Here is a 22001-nt window from a genome sequence, read left to right as displayed (position 1 = left end):
CATAACAGGAAGTCAGATACTATGATAATCTAATTAGAATGCAAGATTTTACCATGAGTCAAGGTTTCTTTTATAGTAATTGATTTTAGAAATGTGTATACATCATTTACATGCCAAGAAAGTGAGAGACCTGGAAAGAAACAGTCTGAGAATATATTTTGGTCATCCCGGGAACTATTGCAGAGAGATGGGGAGGAATGACTATAAATAGGCAGTATCAGCCCAATGTTAGTGAGTTGGTGGCTGCAGAGCTGGAAGGATGGAATAGTTAGAAAGATCAGGAAAGAAAGTGATACAAAGCAGAAATCACCAGAGTAAGGTAATTTTATTGATACATAAACACAATTGCGCATATATTATGTTGTAGATATTGTATTGTTATATATGTGTGGTGCGTCTATGTCTTTACAATGTTTGTATTGTTAGCACTGCAACCTAACATAATTATAATTATTAGGGTAATCATTTGTTGTTTTTATATTCTGTAATTTGTATTATCATTAGTAAATATTGAAAAACAAGATTTCTTTCCTCATTTTGATCTGTTTTTCTTTTAATGTAACAGTGAGTATGTGGAGAGTACTTAATCTCCTATAGGGATGTATCACAACTTATTGTCTTCTGTGAGTGTACAGATAAGTCTCTACAGTTTTATTTATGAATATATGTGGCAATACACACAAGAATAAAAACAATTGCAAATGGTTGGGTCATATTTGCTTGTGTATAAAATATATTTGTCTTCTGTACAAACACTACTTTTGTTAAAGTAGATTAATTATTGTATAAGGCTTCTAAATATTAACACACTTTTTTCTCTTAGGTGAATTAATGAACAGGATCACACTAAAAACAGAAGACATTTTGGGAAAGGACTTTGTACTCTAAACATGAGTGTTCCAAAAGAATAGTCTCATCTACATGTCATACAGACTACAAACATCAGTTCTTCATAAACTATTTCGGATTCTCACAATCTTATTTTATTTTTTAATAGAAGAAACCTTCTACAAATAAGTTGCTGGTAACTAATACGCTAGAAGTCCTATCTATGCTCTGAATGTCACAAAGTTTTTGCTTGTAAATCACAACTACATCAGAGGACTCACACAAGAATGAAGCCATATAAATGCTCTGAATGCTACAAGTGTTTTACCAAAAAGTCAAATCTTGATGCACATCAGAGGATTCACACAGAAGAGAAACCATTCAAATGCTCTGAATGTATCAAGTGTTTTTCCCAGAATTCACATCTTGTTGCACATCAGAGGATTCACACAGGAGAGAAACCATTTGAATGCTCTGAATGTAGCAAGTGTTTTACCCAGAATTCACATCTTGTTGCACATCAGAGGATTCACACAGGAGAGAAACCATTTAAATGCTCTGAATGTAGCAAGTGTTTTACAAAGAATTCAAGTCTTGTAAGACATGAGATGACTCACACAGGAGAGAAACCATTCAAATGCTCTGAATGTAGCAAGTGTTTTACCCAAAAATCAGATCTTGTAAAACATCACAGGATTCACACAGGAGAGAACCCATTTAAATTAACCATTAACACACTTTTTTCTCTTAGGTGAATTAATGAACAGGATCATATTAAAAACAGAAGACATTTTGGGAAAGGACTTTGTACTCTGAACAGGAGTGTTCCAAAAGTATAGTCTCATCTACATGTCATACAGACTACAAACATCAGTTCCTAATAAACTCTTTTGGATTTACACAGTCTTATTTTTTTTTTTTTATAAAAGAAACCTTCTACGAATAAGCTGCTGGTGAATAATGTGCTAGAAGCCCTATCTATATTCTGAATGTCTCAAAAGTTTTGCTTATAAATCACAACTGACCATACATCAGAGGACTCACACAAGAATGAAGCCATTTAAATGCTTTGAATGCTACAAGTGTTTTACCAAAAAGTCAAATCTTGATGCACATCACAGAATTCACAGAGGAGAGAAATCATATAAATGCTCTGAATGTAGCAAGTGCTTTACCATAAATTCAAGTCTTGTAAGACATGAGAGGATTCACACAGGAGAGAAACCATTCAAATGCTCTGAATGTAGCAAATGTTGTATTCAAACGTCATCTCTTAAAAAACATTGGAAGATCCAGACAGAAGAGAAATTATTTTAATGCTCTGAATGTACCAAGTGTTTTACTCATAATTCATGTTTTCTTGCACATCAGATGATTCACACAAGAGACAAACCATTTAAATACTCTGACTGTAGCAAGAGTTTTACCCACAAGCCAGCTCTTATACAGCATCAGAGGATTCACACAGGAGCAGCAAGTGTTAAATTGAAAGAAGAGCACTTGTCACTCACCAGAAGATTCATACACAATAGTCACCCTGAGGATCTGAATGTAGCATATGTATCATAAGCAAGTTATGTTGTTCTATCACCATAATATCCATATAGGGGATATGCAGTTTTATTTATTTTTTTAATCTGGCAAGTGTTATATATAACATCAAGGCCATGTTATATGTCAGAGAAGACAAGAGTGGTCTGGCAAGGGGACTTGGGGGCATTTTCCATCTGGAATGGTCTAACTGTAATATTCTAGGGCTGCAGTACACAATCACAAAATGACAATGGGGCAGCCCTAGCTGAGCTCTGTAATATACAGCTGCTCTGCTCATGCAGGTACAGGGACTAGTAGAATAATGAACGTTCTATCCAGAAGAGAGTTCCTGCAGCTCTTCTCAGTACTGGGATTCCTTCTATGACAGGCAGAGCTATGACTACCGAACACATCTAAACTAACACTGCACACTGCCCTGTTCCACACTACATGTGCTCCTATTGGTCTCTGTTATATCTCCTTAATGTTTCCCTCATACCGTTCAATTGCTGTCTTGGTTGCTGTATCCCCTAATAACCAATCAGATCATCACATTTGTTGTTTTGATGACACCAGAGTACTAATAGCTGATATCTAGTTTCTACGGGTTACAGCAAATCCTTGTTCTTCACACCATGTTATTAAATGAGCCTCAAGGAGGAGACATTGCTCCCCAGTCTACTTGTATTTTATTAGTTATCCAAATCATACATCACTGACCTGTATATAGACTGAAGAACAATGCTCACACAATATCTGTAATTACCATTTATTTTACTGGCGGCTGTTTCTATAACACTTGATGTTGAATAAAATCTGATCATGATACATGTGGAAATTCTGTTTTTGATTGTGGAACTAACATCTTTTTTCAGTATTAATGAATATTGTACACTCTGCTATATTTTAGAAGATGGAACCAGAGGTGATATTTATAGGGTTGTGTGATGCTGATAATATGAGAGCCAATAATAAAAACACTGCAAAGACCAGTTATCATTATTAACATAAAGCAAATGTATTATAGGGATGTAGTAGAAATGTCTACAATGAAATTGAAGAAGCTTTGAGATGTAAAATGTCTAAATCATAATGTTGACTGAGATAATGTCTACACTGTTATAATGTTGACCAAAATAACGTCAACACCGTAATAATTCTTCACATTTAAAATGTCGACATACATTATGTCTACACATCCAAAATGTCGATATCTAAAATGTGGACACATAACATCGCTGACACGTTCATAATGTCTACACTCTTGTAATGCCGACATAACTAATATCTACACACACATAATGTCACCCTGTGAAATTTTGACACATAACATGTCTAACAGGTTTACAATGTTGATATTATATAGTTAAATTGTCAACATCATAAAGGAAAATGTACAAGTTGTTTTGCAAACTACAATTCATTACAGCTCAGGCTCATACAGTCATGTCTGCTCATTGTCAGCCATCTTATTAATGATCATGTGTTGTCATGGCATCTTATGTGACGAAATTAAAATCACTCTAACCCTGTTGTTGAATAAAGGGATGAAGCAAATGTTTACAACTGTTATATGTCACAGCAACAAAACATAATTTAGCGCAACCATTAAATTCCTCTAAAAATCCTATGCCTACTCTAATTACTGTAAAGTAATTGACAACCAAAGAATACTGTATTGACTTTAGTTTAGTACATCTATTAAATATTTCTAACTCATATGACCTGTAAAGAATGTAAAGTTTTATTATTTGGACTAACAGCAATGAAACACTGTATACCCCATAGTTCATTTTTTTGTAATTATGATTATTTTCCAGTCTGCCATTAGCATGTGCAGTACAGTAGGGAAGACAGGACATAGATATAACAGGGACTTACAAGGTAGACAAAATACATGCAGACATGAAAATAAAGGTTATAGAGGACCCTGCTCAAAATAGAGCTTACATTGCAAATGTGGAGTGGAGATTGGGACAGTTGTTAAGGTTCATTAGTGTGAATAGTATTTTTGGGAATAAGGTGAGCTCTAAAAAGAGATGGGCGTTCAGAGAGAGCATCTAAGGATTTGACGGCTGTGGGAAAGTCTGATAGGGCATGGTAGGGAATTCCATAAGTTGGGAGCAGCACGGGAGAAGTCTTGTAGGTGGGAGTGAGAGGTGGGTACCAGAGAGAAGACAAAGAACAGGTAGAGGTAGCTCTAAGAAGGCAGGAGGGAGAGTATTTTGATATGGAATTTGAGTTGTATGATGGGGTGGTATTGTTGAGGGCTTTGTAGATAAGGGGGAGTAATTTGAACTGGATTCTAGAGGACACAGGGATACAGTCTAGGGATTTGGAAAGTGGTGCAGCAGATGTGGATCGGCGAGAGAGGAATATCAGTCTTGCAGCAGCATTAAGAAGGGATTGAAGTGTGGATACATGGATGTTGGAAATGTCAGATAGCATTTGGTTTGCTCTAGTTAAGACCAGAGATTATGAGAGAATGGATACGAGTTTTAGTAGTCAACACTGGGAGAGAGTCTGGTATGAGGAATAAAACAGGGAAACAGAGAACCAGTTCAAGTGTGACCCCAAGGCTGAGGAAAGTTTGTTGTTATTGACAGTAAGGGAGCTTTGAGGGGAGATGGTGACTCTGGCAGGAGGAAAGATGATAAGCTCTATTTTGTGGAGATAGCAGAAAGACAGTGTGTTACATAAGAAAGTACAAAAGGACAGAGGTCAGTGGAAGAGATATAGCTTTGGGTGTCATCGGTGTAGAGGTTGTACTAGAGGCCGAATGAGCAAACTAGTGCTCCAATTAAAGAGGTGTACAATGAAAAAGTAAAGGGCCAAGAAAAGAGTCTTATGGGAGCACAGCAGATAGTGGGAGTAGAGGGGATGATGTGCCAGAGATAGTAACACTTAAGGGGAAGTATGATAGGTAGGAAGTGACCCAGAAAAGAACTATAATCACAGCAAAAATATATATATATATATAATCATCCAAAATGGCGCTCCCTGCAATGTAGCTGCCTAATTACCTCAAAGAATGCCACTTCATTCAGCCTTATACATAATACAATAAAGGTACATAAGGCGCATAAAGCAAGTTCAACACAGAAAAAACTGAATACTGGAAAAAATCATCCATAATGTCCACCACAAAAAGTCACTTCTTTTAAATCCAATAATGGAATTTTCTTAATAGTTGTTGTCAAAACAGATATCTCATGAAGGGACTTTGCTTGTCTTATGATGTCTCCAAACGGTAATAGTCACATGCAATTTGAAAAAATAAATAAAAACTGGGTTAGCAATTGAGTTAGCAAACACAAACTCTACACCCAGAAATGCCAAACACCGTGTGTTCGCTAAGCACCAGTCAGAAACACCGCCACACGTGTTTAGTAAGCAAAAATAAAATGAACTGGATCACTTACATGGCCTAAAAGCAATCCACTCGTTGTATTAATTCCACAACAGATTCTCTTGTTGGTTCATTACCCAGTCATAATATATAGAAAGAGAAAAAATATATAAAGAGAATCTGGCTTGTGCTCCCACCTATGCCAATTTGCTTTTGGGTTAGTGGGAGAGTATGTGTTTAACACTCAGAGCGAAAAATACACAAATCACATAAGCCTGTGACTACGCTACATTGATGATGTTTTATTATTATGGGATAGTCAGGACTCTCTCTTTCAAGAATTTTTAATGACTCTTAATAGTAATGATATAACTCTCAAGTTAACCTCAGAAATCAATGAGATGGCAATCAACTTTTTGGATCTTACAATCACGAAGACTAATGATGGAAGACTAGATACGGATATATACCATAAAAAGACAGCCACTAATAGTCTCCTACATTTCACAAGTTCTCATTTCCCCCCGGTGGTTAGGGTGGGGTCCAAAATAAGGAACTGTTAAGAGTCAAAAGAAATTGCTCTGATAAAACAGTTTATACACAAAGAGCTGGTGAATTGAAGAAAAGATTTCTTGATCGGGGATACAGCAAAAAGGTGATTAGACAGGCAGAGAAGGCTGTCATAACAAGAGATAGAGAATCTCTTATATACCCTCCCCCCAACATTAAGACGAGGATACAACATAATGATATCATAATCATAGGCACCTATTGCACTGAATGGAAGAACATATTAGCCATCTTCCAAAAACATTGGCATGTCCTCATGTCAGATGAGGACCTCCACAAAATTCTTAATGATAAGGTACTAATTACATGGAGAGGTTCAAGTAACCTTAAGGACCACTTATTTACAGTTCACTCCAGCCACAGTGGCAACAATTATCAACAAGACCTAAAGGTTTTTTTCGTTGCGGAGTCTGTAAAGCATGCCAATATGTGATTCCAACTAAAGAATATACAGACAAATTCCAGCAGAGGTGGAGTATAGAACAATTCATTATTTGTAACACACCCAACGTAATATATTGTTTAACTTGTCCCTGCCAACTCAAGTACAAAGGAATGACCAGCAGACCGTTCAAGAGGAGAATTCTTGAACACGTGGGGAATATATGTAATGCCATTAAAGACAGGGCCAACTTGAGGCCACTGTCTACAGTAGCGAAACATTTTCTACAACATCATAAGAACGATCCTAAATATCTTAGGGCATATGCCATGGAACAAATAAATTTAGGTCTCAGGGGAGGAGACATACAAACTGAGCTCCTCAAACATGAAACTAAAAAAATCTTCTTGATGGGGAGTCTTATCCCTAATGGCTTGAATGACAATAGTAACTATATGGTGTTTGCCTAATAAGGAGTGATAGCACGCTTTTATAGTTAGACTCAAATATAGAATCACTATACATGTATAAAAACTGCACTGAATCAGCCTAAGTTGCATAATCAGTCCTAATTTTCATTCACATTTTTATCACTTTTGCACTTTATAGGGTGCATACTTAGCATAATTTAGTACAAAGTACTAATTTCTTAATTGTTTATATTTTTCTTTTATGTTTCACTTAGTTTGTTTTTCACTTTGGCCATGTACCACACCAATAAGATGGATTTAATACTCAATTTACAACACTTTAATAATATTAGTAAATATTAAATAATAAAATAACAAACAAAAATAATAGCTTTTATTTAAATATCACTTCCAACACCATACATCACATCATCACTATATATTATAAAATGCAATCTATAGGATTTTAAACATAATTTGCAATGCAACCTGATTGCTTATAATTCAATATAAGAACAAAATTAGACACTCTGGGCCTGAGTCACTAAGGAGAGCAAAACATAAAAAAGGAGTAACATTTGCACCTGGGCAAAACCATGTTGCATTGGAGAGAGAGGTAAATTTAAAATGTGGGGACAGATTTATAGTTGGGGTAGGGCATGTCCTAGATTAACTTTAAATTTTAGTGCAATAATAAAGCTATCAGGTATTTGCATGCTAGATGAAAGAACAGCCAGTAATTATCTTATGTGCAAAATAATTAACTAATTTGCACCCCTTTCATTGTAACATGGTTTGTCCCAGAGAACATTTACTCCTTTTTTTGCCTTAATGACTCAGGCCCTCTATGTATATTGTCACTCAGCTATTTATACAAGATCCCTTATGAAGGTTAAATAAACCTGATAGATTGGCAAGAATCCAGGATTTATAAGCAACTGAGCTCTTCCGTATATAACCCACAAAGTAAAATCATCTTACTAAGAAATCCTGTATAGTCTCAAGTCATCAAAATACTTTTACAATGGAAGATAGGTAGGACAAATCGAACAACTCCAATATAAACGAGCCCCCGTGTACACAACGATACTAACAAACTATGTCACGGACCCCGTGACATATCACGTGACACGGAGGACCAATTACAAAGCTTTAATACAAACGAGCACCCGAATCTCTAATCCTGCTGATACAATTACGTCACATTAGGGGTGGATCTTCTCCCTTTATAGAGCCAGTCTCAACCGACCATCGGCTTGTTAAAGCTCAGAAGCGAAACGCGCATCGACGTTACGCTGAGCCTGCTGTTCTATGTCCATTATATTATTTATTAGGCTGATAGTTATTGTATATTAGCTTAGGAGAGCAGGATCCAGTAAATAATATTTCTTAACACTGAGGGAGTCTATTAAGGGGTAATACGATACTACCAGCCACTCGGATATATCATTATTAGATACCTGCTCACAGATACTATTACAGGGACGAGCAGTTGTTCTAGCGTGCTATATTGTATCCTATAACCAGACTAATACTTACCTGTTTAGATACTGCGTACAATAAGCACATTACAATCCTTAGCAAATTGAATGGCTATGCACCAATTACACCCCTTATTATATGGACCACATGTAACTTAATATTCACCTCTGCTTACTTTAATTTATCAATATACCACACGGATCCCTTCCTGTCCCCCTTGATATGATTATCTATTCAGGGAGTAAGTACAGGATCTCCTACATGCTGAATAGTATTTTCTGCAAGTATAATATATGTAATTTATCTTATCAGAAGAATTGGAACAATATTATGAACAACAAGCCAGCATGGTAGAGTTTTACCTTTTAACTGATTAATTATTAGGTTCGCAAACATTTCAATCATTTTTTAATACTTCGCTTTGGCATTTTTAATAATTTATCAATAAAGTTTTTGATTTTATTATTCATTATAAGACTACAACAAACAAGTATTTGTATAAAAGAGTGCCCTCTGAATACTAATTTATCTTTCTCTTTCTTTAACAATAGATATCTTAACCTTACAAGGTTTTACATAATTACAGACCTTAAGCAATTGTTTTTGAAGCTGAAATACAATAGATTGTCACATCAATCAAATCAGACATATCTGTCCTTGCATTTCATAGGTCAACAGAGGAGAATCTCCTTGAAGACTTGCAGCGGTTCCAACGAGACACAGATAGGGACATAGATTATTTGAACAGAGAACTCTAAGAGCTAAACAACTCAGATCTTAAAAAAGGGAAATAATCTAAGGATCAGGCACATACCTGAAACTACATCCAAGTGTGACCGTTTCTCATAAGTATGAATGAGAGATGAGTATGTAGTGCAATATTGTCAGAAAAAAGGATACAAACATATAAATTATATTGGTGCCCACCTTACAGAACACACTACTATGCTCAGTGTTGGCCCTACTACCCTGGCGAGTCACCCTCATAGCTGTTATAACCTTAAGATACCAGATGGCTTATAAAAAACTAAACTACATTCTGTATATAATCGTTCTCACTGTGTGATAAATACTTCACACTACAAAACTGTGTGTGTCTACAGTAAACTTTTTAGTCTATTTTCTATCCTCTCATGGGGGGTCCCTACATACACAATTTAGTTTTGCAGGACCCTCTCCCCTGACAGGAGACATATTACAGAAATATATAAATCCCCCTTGTTGGTTGAACAAGGGAATATGATAACCCTGACCTCACACTGTGCTCTCCTTTATCATAGTGTGTCACTGCCTCCGTTAGTTTACTTACCTTTGTATTGTGTTCTTCTCTTCTGTTTTACTCTTTTCTATTTTCTGTTTTCTCATCTTCTGTTCTATTTTCTTTCTTGTCTGTCACACGCTCCTCTCCTCTGTGAGTCTTGTTGTCAGGTATGATGACATTACTGTCACACGCTCCTCTCCTCTGTGAGTCTTGTTGTCAGGTATGATGACGTCACTGTCACACGCTCCTCTCCTCTGTGAGTCTTGTTGTCAGGTATGATGACGTCACTGTCACACGCTCCTCTCCTCTGTGAGTCTTGTTGTCAGGCATGATGACGTCACTGTCATACGCGCCTCTCCTCTGTGAGTCTTGTTGTCAGGTATGATGACGTCACTGTCATACGCGCCTCTCCTCTTAGAGTCTTGTTGTCAGGCATGATGACGTCACTGTCACATGCTCCTCTCCTCTGTGAGTCTTGTTGTCAGGCATGATGACGTCACTGTCACATGCTCCTCTCCTCTGTGAGTCTTGTTGTCAGGCATGAGGACGTCACTGTCACACGTGCCTCTCCTCTGTGAGTCTTGTTGTCGGTCATGATGACGTCACTGTCACACGCTCCTCTCCTCTGTGAGTCTTGTTGTCAGGCATGATGACATCACTGTCACACGCTCCTCTCCTCTGTGAGTCTTGTTGTCAGGTATGATGACGTCACTGTCACACGCTCCTCTCCTCTGTGAGTCTTGTTGTCAGGCATGATGGCATCACTGTCACACGCTCCTCTCCTCTGTGAGTCTTGTTGTCAGGCATGATGACATCACACTGCGTCACTCACACCCGACAATCAGTGGAACGCAATGGAGTGGAGAGAAGGGGTGGAGGCTGCCGGGTGACACCGCAATCAGGTCATTTTCTTTTTCTTTCCTCTGCAGCAATTTTTCTTTCTTTTCTGGTGCCCCCCACCCCTGCCGGCTTGCCGATGGGAACCCTGGGGACTGCTGGGCCCTAGGCAGGTGCCTAGGTTGCCTAGCGGTAAATCCGGCCCTGCACAGGAGGTCCTGCTGGTACTGATCGCAATTGAATAGCAAACTTTATGCCTCAGTGTAATTACTAACAAACTGCATTGTAAGTCAAACAATTAATGTGTTTTGAATCTTACAAGGAAAACCATTACTTACCTATAAATATTTTGTACTTTTTATTAGATCTTCTAGATTACTTAACTGGTAGATATATGTTTAATCTCTAGCTGTGGCCTTTTACCAATGTAGACTTGTGGCTGAATGAGGATCATCTGTTTATCTGCTGCCGCTGACTTACGTGTTTATTTAGTTCATCTGACACATGTGATACATCAACGCTCCCATTGTATTTATGTGATGTAATGTGACACATTGTTGTTTCCACTTAGGTTATTGTGATACATATATGTGACACATTTAGTTGTGTCTAATTGTCACAGTTGTTTCATCTATTCTTGTTTATATTACATGGGTCTATTATTCTAATCAGAGTTTCTCTCTGTTCTCACAATTTTGTACATACTCTGATAATCAGCACTTTACTCTGAGCTGTTATTATTCCATACGTGATTATATCATGTACAGTTATTTTGATAGTAGATACAAGTCAGATGCATTGAAATATATATATATATATATATATATATATATATATATATATATATATATATATATATATATATAAACCTTTTAATACTAATATATGTTTGAATTAAATATCTTCAATATCATAGATCCATGTAGTAATCCTTACAAATTTGGACATTCATCTTTCCATTGTACAGGTGATTAGTGATCAGTTGTGATGAATACATCACATATAAATACTGACACTGTGTCACCTGGATTCATCCTTCTGATGAAAGTCCAACAGCACAGAAACGTGTCAAGGTTCTTACTACAGTCTCCATAAGGATTGATCACATTATTCTCAGAAGTAGATCTCTGCTTTCAGTATTTGAGCTGTGTCAGATCACGGTATTTGGAGGGACATAAGATCTGAGAAATTCAATATGTATTGTGAGACCAATTTTTCCTGTCATTTTAAGGCAGAACACCGGTAATTGAAGGGTTTTAGATCTCAACATTTATCACCTGTAGACTGACTGTCTCCTTACAATCTCGGATAACATGAATGACATTGCAAAGTGAACTCGGGTGACATTAACTTATCTGATATATGATCATTAATAACGGCTAGATCTAATAATTGTATTCATAAACTTTTGAATCATGTACCTGAGGGTGCTATCACCTGCTTTATAACAATGAAAATACGTTTTTTTATTGGGTAGCAAATAGATTTGATAGTTTTAAATGAGATTCTGTGATATCTATCATTCTGTCTTAAGTTAGATGAATATCGTTAATAATCTGCCTTTCCAATTTCATTTATTATAAATAAATGACTTATATCTTTTGATATAGGTTATTTTTAACCATGAATACAATTGATATCAGAGTTACTGCTGATATGTAGAACAGGTCTTTCTGCTCACACTCTCTGCTACACAATAGACAAATCCTAAACAAAAGGTCTATTTGTTGACATAACAGGATGTCAGGAACTGTGATCATCTAATTAGAAGATTTTACCTCCTGCCAAGGTCTAATTAGAATTTTCCTTTGTATTTATCGACCTTAGGAATGTTTATGTCTCATTTACATGTCAGTGAGATTTACATGAGAGACCTGGAGACAAACAGTCTGAGAACCTTCTGGTCATCCCGGGAACTATTGAAGAGAGATGGAGAGGAATGACTATAAATAGGCAGTATCAGCCCAGTGTTAGTGAGTTGGTGGCTGGAGAGCTGGAAGGATGGAACAGTAAGAATGATCAGGAGGGAAAGAGATAGAAGGAGAAATCTTCAGAGTAAGGTAATTATATTATACATAAGAATATAATGATATATACACAAATATTTGGAGATACTATGTTGTAGATATTGTATTGTTATAAATGTGTTCTACCGTAATCTCATAAGCAAAAGTTTGTTGTACAGTTAAGATTAAGGTCCAAATAGTGTCCTGAGCCAAGAATTGTACACATGATACTGAATTTTGTGTGGCTATAATTCTATCAATGAAAAAATACATCTACATCTATATCTATGCATCTATATATATATATATATATATATATATATCATATTATATATATATGTGTGTATATGTATATATATAATCACACATTGAAAAGCACCAACGTACTACACTATGATATTACATTTTTTTATGAGCACAACATAACTTTTATGAAGAGATTCTTTAGCCAAATACTTCCAGAAGACAACAGATATCTCAGATAAGATTTATATCTAATTTCCTTTGGTATACGGATATTGATTAGAGCACATCACTGTTTATTTAAATGTGTTCAATACACTGTTTTGTGCTTTTTCTTCAGTGATACTTTGCAGATGTATTACTGGAACAGGGGAAGGTGTTTATCTCTGATATTGGGTAATCACTTAGCGCCACAAATGTTGTTCTTATAACTATATATAGATATGCACTGAGTGGTCACTTTATTAGATACACATTACTAGTACTGAGCAGGACCCCCTTTAGGGTACTGCCGTATGATTTACTAGTTATATATTTACATTACTCCAAAGAGCCTCATTTTTATAATTTTTTTAGTGAACTTGGTGTGAATTTTACTCAGGTGAGCAACACCTACATCTAAATATGTAAACTGTTAATAATAGTAAGTCAGTGGCAAGTCTATTATCCCCTGTGTGGATATATCACAACTTTTTTGTCTTGTTGGAGTGTACAGATAGGACTTCACAGTTTACTATTAAGTATGTATGTTTCTGTGTCAATGTACACAAAAACAATTGTCAATGTCTGAGTCATAGTTGTTAGTGTATAAAAAGAATGGTATTCCTTGTCGGCTATTATTAAACTAGTTTCATTAATGTAATGATTAGGCTGCTAAATTTTAACTTTCTTTTTGCTTACAGGTGAATTAATGAGCAGGATTCCCCTTAATAACAGAAGACATTTTGGAAAGGTCCTTGTTCTCTGAGCCTCTGAGTGTTCCAAAAAAATCACCTACAAGTCATCTATACTACAGTGATCAATTCTTCTGTATAGCAGCTAACTTCACTTCTGAATAGGAGAAACTTTCTGCAACTAATTTGTTGTAAAACACATGATGAATCTAAAAGAAGAGAAGCCTTATCTGTGCTCTGAATGTGACAAATCATTTTCATGTAAATCAAACCTTATTGTCCATCAGAGGTTTCACACAGGAGAGAAACCATTTAAATGCTCTGAATGTTCCAAGTGTTTTCCCCTAAAGTCAGATCTTGTAAAACATCACAGGATTCACACAGGAGAGACACCCTTTAAATGCACTGAATGTTCCAAGTGTTTCACCCAAAAGTCAGATCTTGTAAAACATCACTGGATTCACACTGGAGAGAAACCATTTAAATGCTCTGAATGTAGCAAGTGTTTTACCGATAATTCAAATTTTATTGCACATCAGAGGATTCACACAGGAGAGAAACCATTTAATTGCTCTGAATGTAGCAAGTGTTTTACAAAAAGTTCAGCTCTTGTTGTACATAAGAGGATTCACACCGGAAAGAAACCATTTATATGCTCTGAATGTAGCAAGTGTTTTACCGATAATTCAAATTTTATTGCACATCAGAGGATTCACACAGGAGAGAAACCATTTAAATGCTCTGAATGTAGCAAGTGTTTTACAAAAAGTTCAGCTCTTGTTGTACATAAGAGGATTCACACAGGAGAGAAACCATTTAAATGCTCTGAATGTAGCAAGTGTTTTACAGAGAATTCAAGTCTTGTTGCACATCAGAGGATTCACACAGGAGAGAAAACATTTAGATGCTCTGAATGTAGCAAATGTTTTACGAACAAGTCACATCTTCTTAGACATCAGAGGATTCACTCAGGAGAGAAACCATTTATATGCTCTGAATGTAGCAAGTGTTTTACCAATAATTCAAATTTTATTGCACATCAGAGGATTCACACAGGAGAGAAACCATTTAAATGCTCTGAATGTAGCAAGTGTTTTACAAATAGTTCAGCTCTTGTTGTACATCAGAGGATTCACTCAGGAGAGAAACCATTTATATGCTCTGAATGTAGCAAGTGTTTTACCGATAATTCAAATTTTATTGCACATCAGAGGATTCACACAGGAGAGAAACCATTTAAATGCTCTAAATGTAGCAAGTGTTTTACAAATAGTTCAGCTCTTGTTGCCCATCAGAGGATTCACACAGGAGAAAAACCATTTAAATGCTCTGAATGTAGCAAGAGTTTTACCCAATTGGCAACTCTTAAAAAACATCAAAGGGTTCACACAGGAGGGAAGCTATTTTAATGCTCTGAATGTCGCAAGTGTTTTAGTGACAAGTCAGCTCTTGTTGCCCATCATAGGATTCACACAGGGGAGAAATATTTAAATGCTTTGAATGCAGAGTATTCATACCTTTCTATAACTAACTGTCTTACCTCCCTTAGGTAATTCACACAGAAAATAAACCATTTAAATGCTTTGAATGCAGCAAGTGTTTAATTGAAAGGAGAACACTTGTCACTCACCAGAAGATACATGCATGATAATTCTTCTGAGGATCTGAATGTAGCATATATTTCATAAACAAGTTATCACTTTGTTTCCCCATAATATCCATACAAGGGATGTGCAATCATATTTTTGAATGTGGCAAGTGTTTTATATAACATCAAGGCCATGTTAAATGTCAGAGACGATTAGAGGGGTCTGACAAGTGGAATTGGGGGCATTTTCGCTCTGGGATGGTCCAACTGTTGTGAACTAGAGCTGCACTACACAAACACACAATGACAATGGGGCAGCCCTTGCAGAGCTCCGTAATATATTGCTGCTCTGCTCATGTAGGTACAGAGACCAGTAGGATAACAAATGTCTACATAGAAAGAGAGTTCCAGCAGCTCTTCTCAGTACTGGGATTCCTTCTATGACAGACAGAGCTATGATTACTGATCATATCTAAACTAACACTGCACATATTATTTCCCTCATACCTTTCTATAACTGTCTTACCTCCCTCTGTTATGAGACCGATGTACTCAGAAAGAGATATTTAGTAAAACGGTGCAAGTAAAGCACTGGTTGCTGTATCCTATAGTAATCAATCATAACACCATAGTTGTTGGTTTGATGACACCAGAGTGTTAATAGCTGATATCTGTTATCTATGTGTTATAGCACAGCCTTGTTCTTCACACCATGTTATTAAATAAACCTCAAGGATAAAACATTGCTTCCCCGGCTACTTGTATTTTTCTTAGTGATCCAAATCATACAGTTCTGACCTGTATATAGACTGAAGGACCATGTTCACACTATATATGTATTTACAATTTATGTTACGGACAGCTGTTTCTATAACACTTGATGTTGAATAAAAACTGATATTAATAATGTGGAGATTTTGTTTTTGATTGTGGAACTTATATTTTTTTCAGGCCAAGAAAAGAATAGATAAACATCTCTAGGCGCTACCTTTATACAGCCTTTAATCAATGTATGAACAAAGTACATAGGACTAACATATCACAAGTCCAATATACATATAGACTTATGATTTATATGATTTACTGGACTTGTGATATGTTAGTTCTATGTACTTGGTTCACACATTGTTTAAAGGAGATAATTTATCTATTCTTTTCTTGGTCTGAGTTAATTGGTTTGTGGGTTACAAACCCCGTTTACTTCTCAGGCTGCCACCATTTAGGAACGCTCTTAGTTCTTTGTAATATCTAAAGATTTGAAGGCTGTGGCAAAGTCTGATTGGTCATGCTATGTAATTCCATAAGTTGGGAACAGCACGGTAGATGTCTTGTAGGTGGGAGTGAAAGGTTGTTACCAGAGACAAGAAAAAAGCGCAGGTCAGAGTTATAAGATCTAAGAGGGTCGGAGGGAGAGTATTTTGATATGAGATTATATAAGTATGATGGGGTGGTATTGTTGAGTGCTTTGTAGGTAAGGTTGAGTAATTTGAATTGGATTCTGGAGGATACAGGCAGTCAGTGTAGGGATTTGGAAAAATGGTGCCGCATATGTGTAGCTGTGAGAGAGGAAGTTCAATTATGCAGCAGCATTAAGAATGGATTGAAGCGTGAATACATGAGTGTTGGAAATGCCAGATACCAGGAGGTTACATTAATCAAGACGGGAGATGATGAGAGAATGGATAAGAGTTTTGGTATTCGACAATACTGGGAGAAGTCTGGATGTGATGAACAAAACAGAGGGTGGCGTCAAGTGTAACACCAAAGCAGCGGGCTTAGGAACCTGAGGACATTTTGGTATTATTGACAGTGAGGGAGAGTTGAGGGGAGGTGGTGACTCTGGCAGGAGGGAAGATGATAAAGTCTATTTTGGATATATTGAGCTATTGGTAGCAGTGGGACTTCAATGTTGAGATAACAGAAAGACTGTTGGATATGCAAGAATGTACAGAAGGGGAGAGGTCAGTGGAAGAGATATAGACGTGGGTATCATCAGTGTAGAGGTGGTACTGGAGATCAAATAAACAAATTGGTGCCCCAAGAAAAGAGGTGTACAGTAAAAAAAGTAAAGGGAAAAGAACAGAGCCTTCTGGAAGCCCAACAGATAGCGGGAGAAGAAGGGATGATGTGCCAGTATAGGAAACACTTAAGGAGTGGTTCGATAGGTAGTGAATGAACCAAGAAAAAACTGGGTCATGAAGGCCAATGGAGTGAATGGTGTGTTGAAGATGATGGCGATCAACAGTGTCAAAAGAAAGGTCCAGGACAATGACTATGGAGAAATGACACTTATACTTTGCAGTTAGTAGATCATTGATCATTTTTGTGAGAATTGTTTCAGTAGAATATTGGAAGTGGAAGTCTGATTCCAGAGAGTCAAGAATGGAGAGAGAGGAGAGAAAGTGAGACAGGTATTTCCCCATTAATTTCTCAAGAAGTTTGGAGGCAATGGGGAGGACAGAGATAGGCAGGTAGTTGTAGAGATAGGCTAGATTGGCGGAGACTCTGTGGTACCTGGAGCTGCATTTTCTGGGACTGATGTGAGTGTTGTGTTGTAGAAGGATGCAGCTTGATTAGGGCAGGAAAATTCAGCCATTGGAGAAAATAATTGTTGTAGTGACAATGAGATGTTGATTGGTTTAAGAGACTTTAGGTGTATTTGTGTACTTGTGGATTTGGGTGCAGGGGGAGGGGCATGAGGGAAGGTGAGCCTGAAGGAAATGAGGTTTTGGTCAGAGAATGGGAAGGCTAAGTTGGAGAAACTAGAGCTGAAGCTAGAGCAGGAGAAGACAAGGTCAGGGGAGTATAAAAATTATAGTTAATTGTGAATTCCGTGCACAGGGTCATCAGCTCATGTCTGTATCTAACAGGGATTAACCATAAAAACCCTATAGAATGAATACTTCATAAGCAAAATAAAAGATGCAGACAATGGGCACTGACCCTTAATGCATAGAAAGTCTAATAATTAGAAGCAAGGTAGCTATATCACATCCACAAACCAAGAGACACTACATGAGTCATTAATGAAAATGCAACAATAAGTGGCACGTCACAAAAAGTACACTCAAAACATATATGAACAAATGCCTAAGAAAAAAGTAAAATTGGCAATGATTAAATCTTATCCCATAGTCCACAAAACATATGTAAATCAATATAATTTTGCTTGGATTGTTCCTAGGTGTCTCACTCAAAAATGTTCCCAATCGAAAAGAGAATGGAAAAAATAGTGTAATACACTCAATGGATTTTCTCACCACCATGTGCATTAAACATCTCACATGCACAAGCGTGATTCCAGAGAGACTAGAAAGGTGCCACTTCCATATTCATAAAGGTAAATACCATAGTTACCACTATATAAAATGCAAAATAAGAAGGTAATAGATAGGGGTCTCCTTCACCTGTTTTCGGAGCCCCACATGTAATGTCACTTACATAAACCTGTGGATATTCAAAGCCTTCAAAAACATATAGTTTCAACTTCTCAATATTTTCAGCACAGGGTCTTGCCCTCATATGATCCAATTTATCACCAGGAATAATATTCCATATGCAAATAGAAATTCAGGTAACCACAAAAAGAACATAGTGGTTTAACCATTAATTACCTAAACATATTTCTTAAATCGACAATCCTCATTCAACAGATATGATAAAATCACATGAATTTGTATGATGATTGCACATATACAGGGAAATAGCAATTGCGCCTACCAGAGTCCCCAAAGGTTCGAGCAGCAAAATGACATATCCTGCAGATGAAACATCTGTTTTTCCCTACTGAAGATGGTAATAGGTAAGGGTTTTGGGGTGCACCTTGCCTTGTTTCCAAAATGAGGCTCAGCTTCACTATTCACATAGCTGATTTGCTAGGAGAATCTGAGAAGAAGGCTTGGAATATTTTCTTACTATGACTTCCTTATATACGGAAGTACCTTATGTTCCTTTTATACTATTAAAATTATTATAAATTACAATTTGCAAAAAACTTTTTGTCATATTATGTATTTTATTTTTCATTGTTTTTAATTAATGTGATATTAATGCTCTTTGAATAAAGGTTACACAACCTTGTGTCAGTGTAGTATTTATCTTCATAGGCAGAGTCTTTTTCTTTTAGAACACCAAATACATTTTTGTAGGAAAAATAAACAATATGATCATTCTTCCGACTTTAGTTGTTGTATAAAAAATGTTTAATCCATAATAAATATAAAGAAAATATGTAAAGAAGGACTGCACTGTTAATTGTCCCTTTCTCTAACCCTGTTTTTTTAGGATTATAGGGTCTGGTTTAACCATGTGTAAATTACTGTATTATGTCTCTCCCTCCGTCAGTTTCATTCAGCTCAAAATGTATCTAAAGTCTTTTTTTAATTAAATAAATTAACCATTTTTTGTTTAAAAAAAATTGTTTAATAGAATTGTCCACTCCACTTTTAATTGTATTCTTGTTCTTTAATGTACCTATTCAAATTTCTCATTATATTAATGTTATGTAAATTTATGTAATCATTTAAATAAGAAATACAAATGACTTAAATAAATAGATTGTGGAATCATTTGTTTTTAATAGAGGAACCTCATAAATTCTAAATAAGAGATGACAAAGAAACACATTTACATACCTAAAAAATCAAAGAACACTTTTAATAAAGTTCTTAACATAATAATTCCTGATTACATTTTTATATAAAGTCTGAATACAACTTGTCTGGTTTATATCTTATGCTAGGAGATTAGTAAATTGTAAATTAGTAAAATTGAGATACCAACCTTTTATTCATATAAACATATAATAAAGATATATCTACAAAATATATTGAGATATAATTAAACACAGTTTGCTATAATTCTCACATAATCCAGCATGTGATAATAGCAGAAATCTTCTCACCAATCTCATATAATGATGATCACTTTTCTAGATTGTAATTAATTACTAACACTCTTATTAGGACCATAGGACACTAAGCATCAGTCAAAAAATTCCAATGCTTATAGATGACAATTAGTATCCAGCAATATCCCCTCAAGTCTTCTATAGAAGGATGATAGTCATATATGTAAAGTTGTTTCAAACCCATTGGATGTGTAGTTCTGAAACCAAATATAAGATGACTAATGCTTATGCCCCAGCGTTAAAAATGTCTGTACTTATATTTTCAGCAGCTGCGATCAACATTCCCACTAGCGGCTCTTACCCGATGGTGTTACAGTGATCACAATGATACTCTCTCATGGGATTGTTGTTTATCCCTTCTTAGTGCAGATGACCCATATGTTGTAGGTGTCCTTCATGGGTTCAGTGAGAGAGGATCACTTCAATGTGCCAGGAGATCTCTTAGATATAATTTACTTATATCTTTTGTTACAGTTTATTTTTAACAATGAATAATATTGATATCAGAGTTACTGCTGAAATGTAGAACAGGTCTTTCTGCTCACACACTCTGCCTACACAATAGACAAATCCTAAACAAAAGGTCCATTTGTTGACATAACAGGATGTCAGAGACTGTGCTGATCTAATTAGAATGTGAGATTTTACCTCCTGCTGAGGTCTAATTACTATTTTCCTTTATTATAAGTAGTCTTAGGAATGTTTATACCTTATTTACAAATCAAGGAGGTTTACATAATTTGCATTAGAGACCTGGAGACAAACAGTCTGAGAACCTTCTGGTCATCCCGGGAACTATTGAAGAGAGATGGGGAGGAATGACTATAAATAGGCAGTATCAGCCATGTGTTAGTGAGTTGGTGACTGGAGAGCTAGAAGGATGGAACAGTAAGAATGATCAGGAGGGAAAGAGATAGAAGGAGAAATCTTCACAGTAAGGTAATTATATTATGTATAACAATATTACATGCATACATAAATATTTGGATATGTTATGTTGTAGATATTGTATTGTTATAAAAGTGTTCTACCATAATCTTATAAGCAAAAATTTGTTGTACAATTAAGATTAAGGTTCAAATAGTTTCATGTGCCAACAATTGTATATATGGTAATGCTTTCAATGTGACAATAATTTTATCAATAAAAAACTATATTTACAGTGTGTATACTAATAGTCATAGAATGAAAAGTGGAAAACTAAAATATTCTGTATATTATTTATGACCAAAACAGAACTTTTTTGAATAGATTCTTTAGCCAAACACTTGAAGACGACAACAGATATCTCAGATAAGATTTATATCTAATTTTCTATTATATACAGATATTTATTAGAGCACATCACTGTTTATTTAAATTTGTTTGATGATACTACATTGGTTGGTGCCTTTTTTGGGGGGATACTTTCTGGATGTATACCTGGAACATGTATCTAAGGAAAGAGCAGCAGTGTTAATATATTTGATTTTTATTTGTTTATCACTAATACTGGGTAATCACTTAGTGCCACAAATTTTGTTCTTGTGAGTATTTATAGATATATACACAGTGGTCACTTTATTAGATACACCTTTCCAGTATTGGTCAGGACCTCCCTTTAGGATGCTGCCACATGATTTACTGATAATATATTTACATTACTCCAGAGTGTCTCATTTTTATCCCGTTTCCTTCTTTAGTGTACTTGTTGTGAATTGTATTCAAAGG

At 35.9% G+C, this 22001-nt stretch overlaps 1 protein-coding gene across 1 annotated transcript; it reads left to right on the top strand.

The window, feature by feature from the left end:
* The first annotated feature begins 1115 nt into the window (after positions 1-1115).
* Positions 1116-15203, top strand: LOC142150358 (uncharacterized). Its single transcript, XM_075205555.1, has 3 exons — positions 1116-1534; positions 14012-14884; positions 14966-15203. The coding sequence occupies exons 1-3, from the start codon at positions 1116-1118 to the stop codon at positions 15201-15203; spliced, it is 1530 nt and encodes a 509-aa protein (XP_075061656.1).
* The last annotated feature ends 6798 nt before the right edge of the window (positions 15204-22001 follow it).

Source organism: Mixophyes fleayi, chromosome 4 (assembly GCF_038048845.1).
Source record: "Mixophyes fleayi isolate aMixFle1 chromosome 4, aMixFle1.hap1, whole genome shotgun sequence".
Taxonomy (NCBI): Eukaryota; Metazoa; Chordata; class Amphibia; order Anura; family Limnodynastidae; genus Mixophyes; species Mixophyes fleayi.
This window is presented reverse-complemented; position numbering and strand designations above follow the sequence as displayed.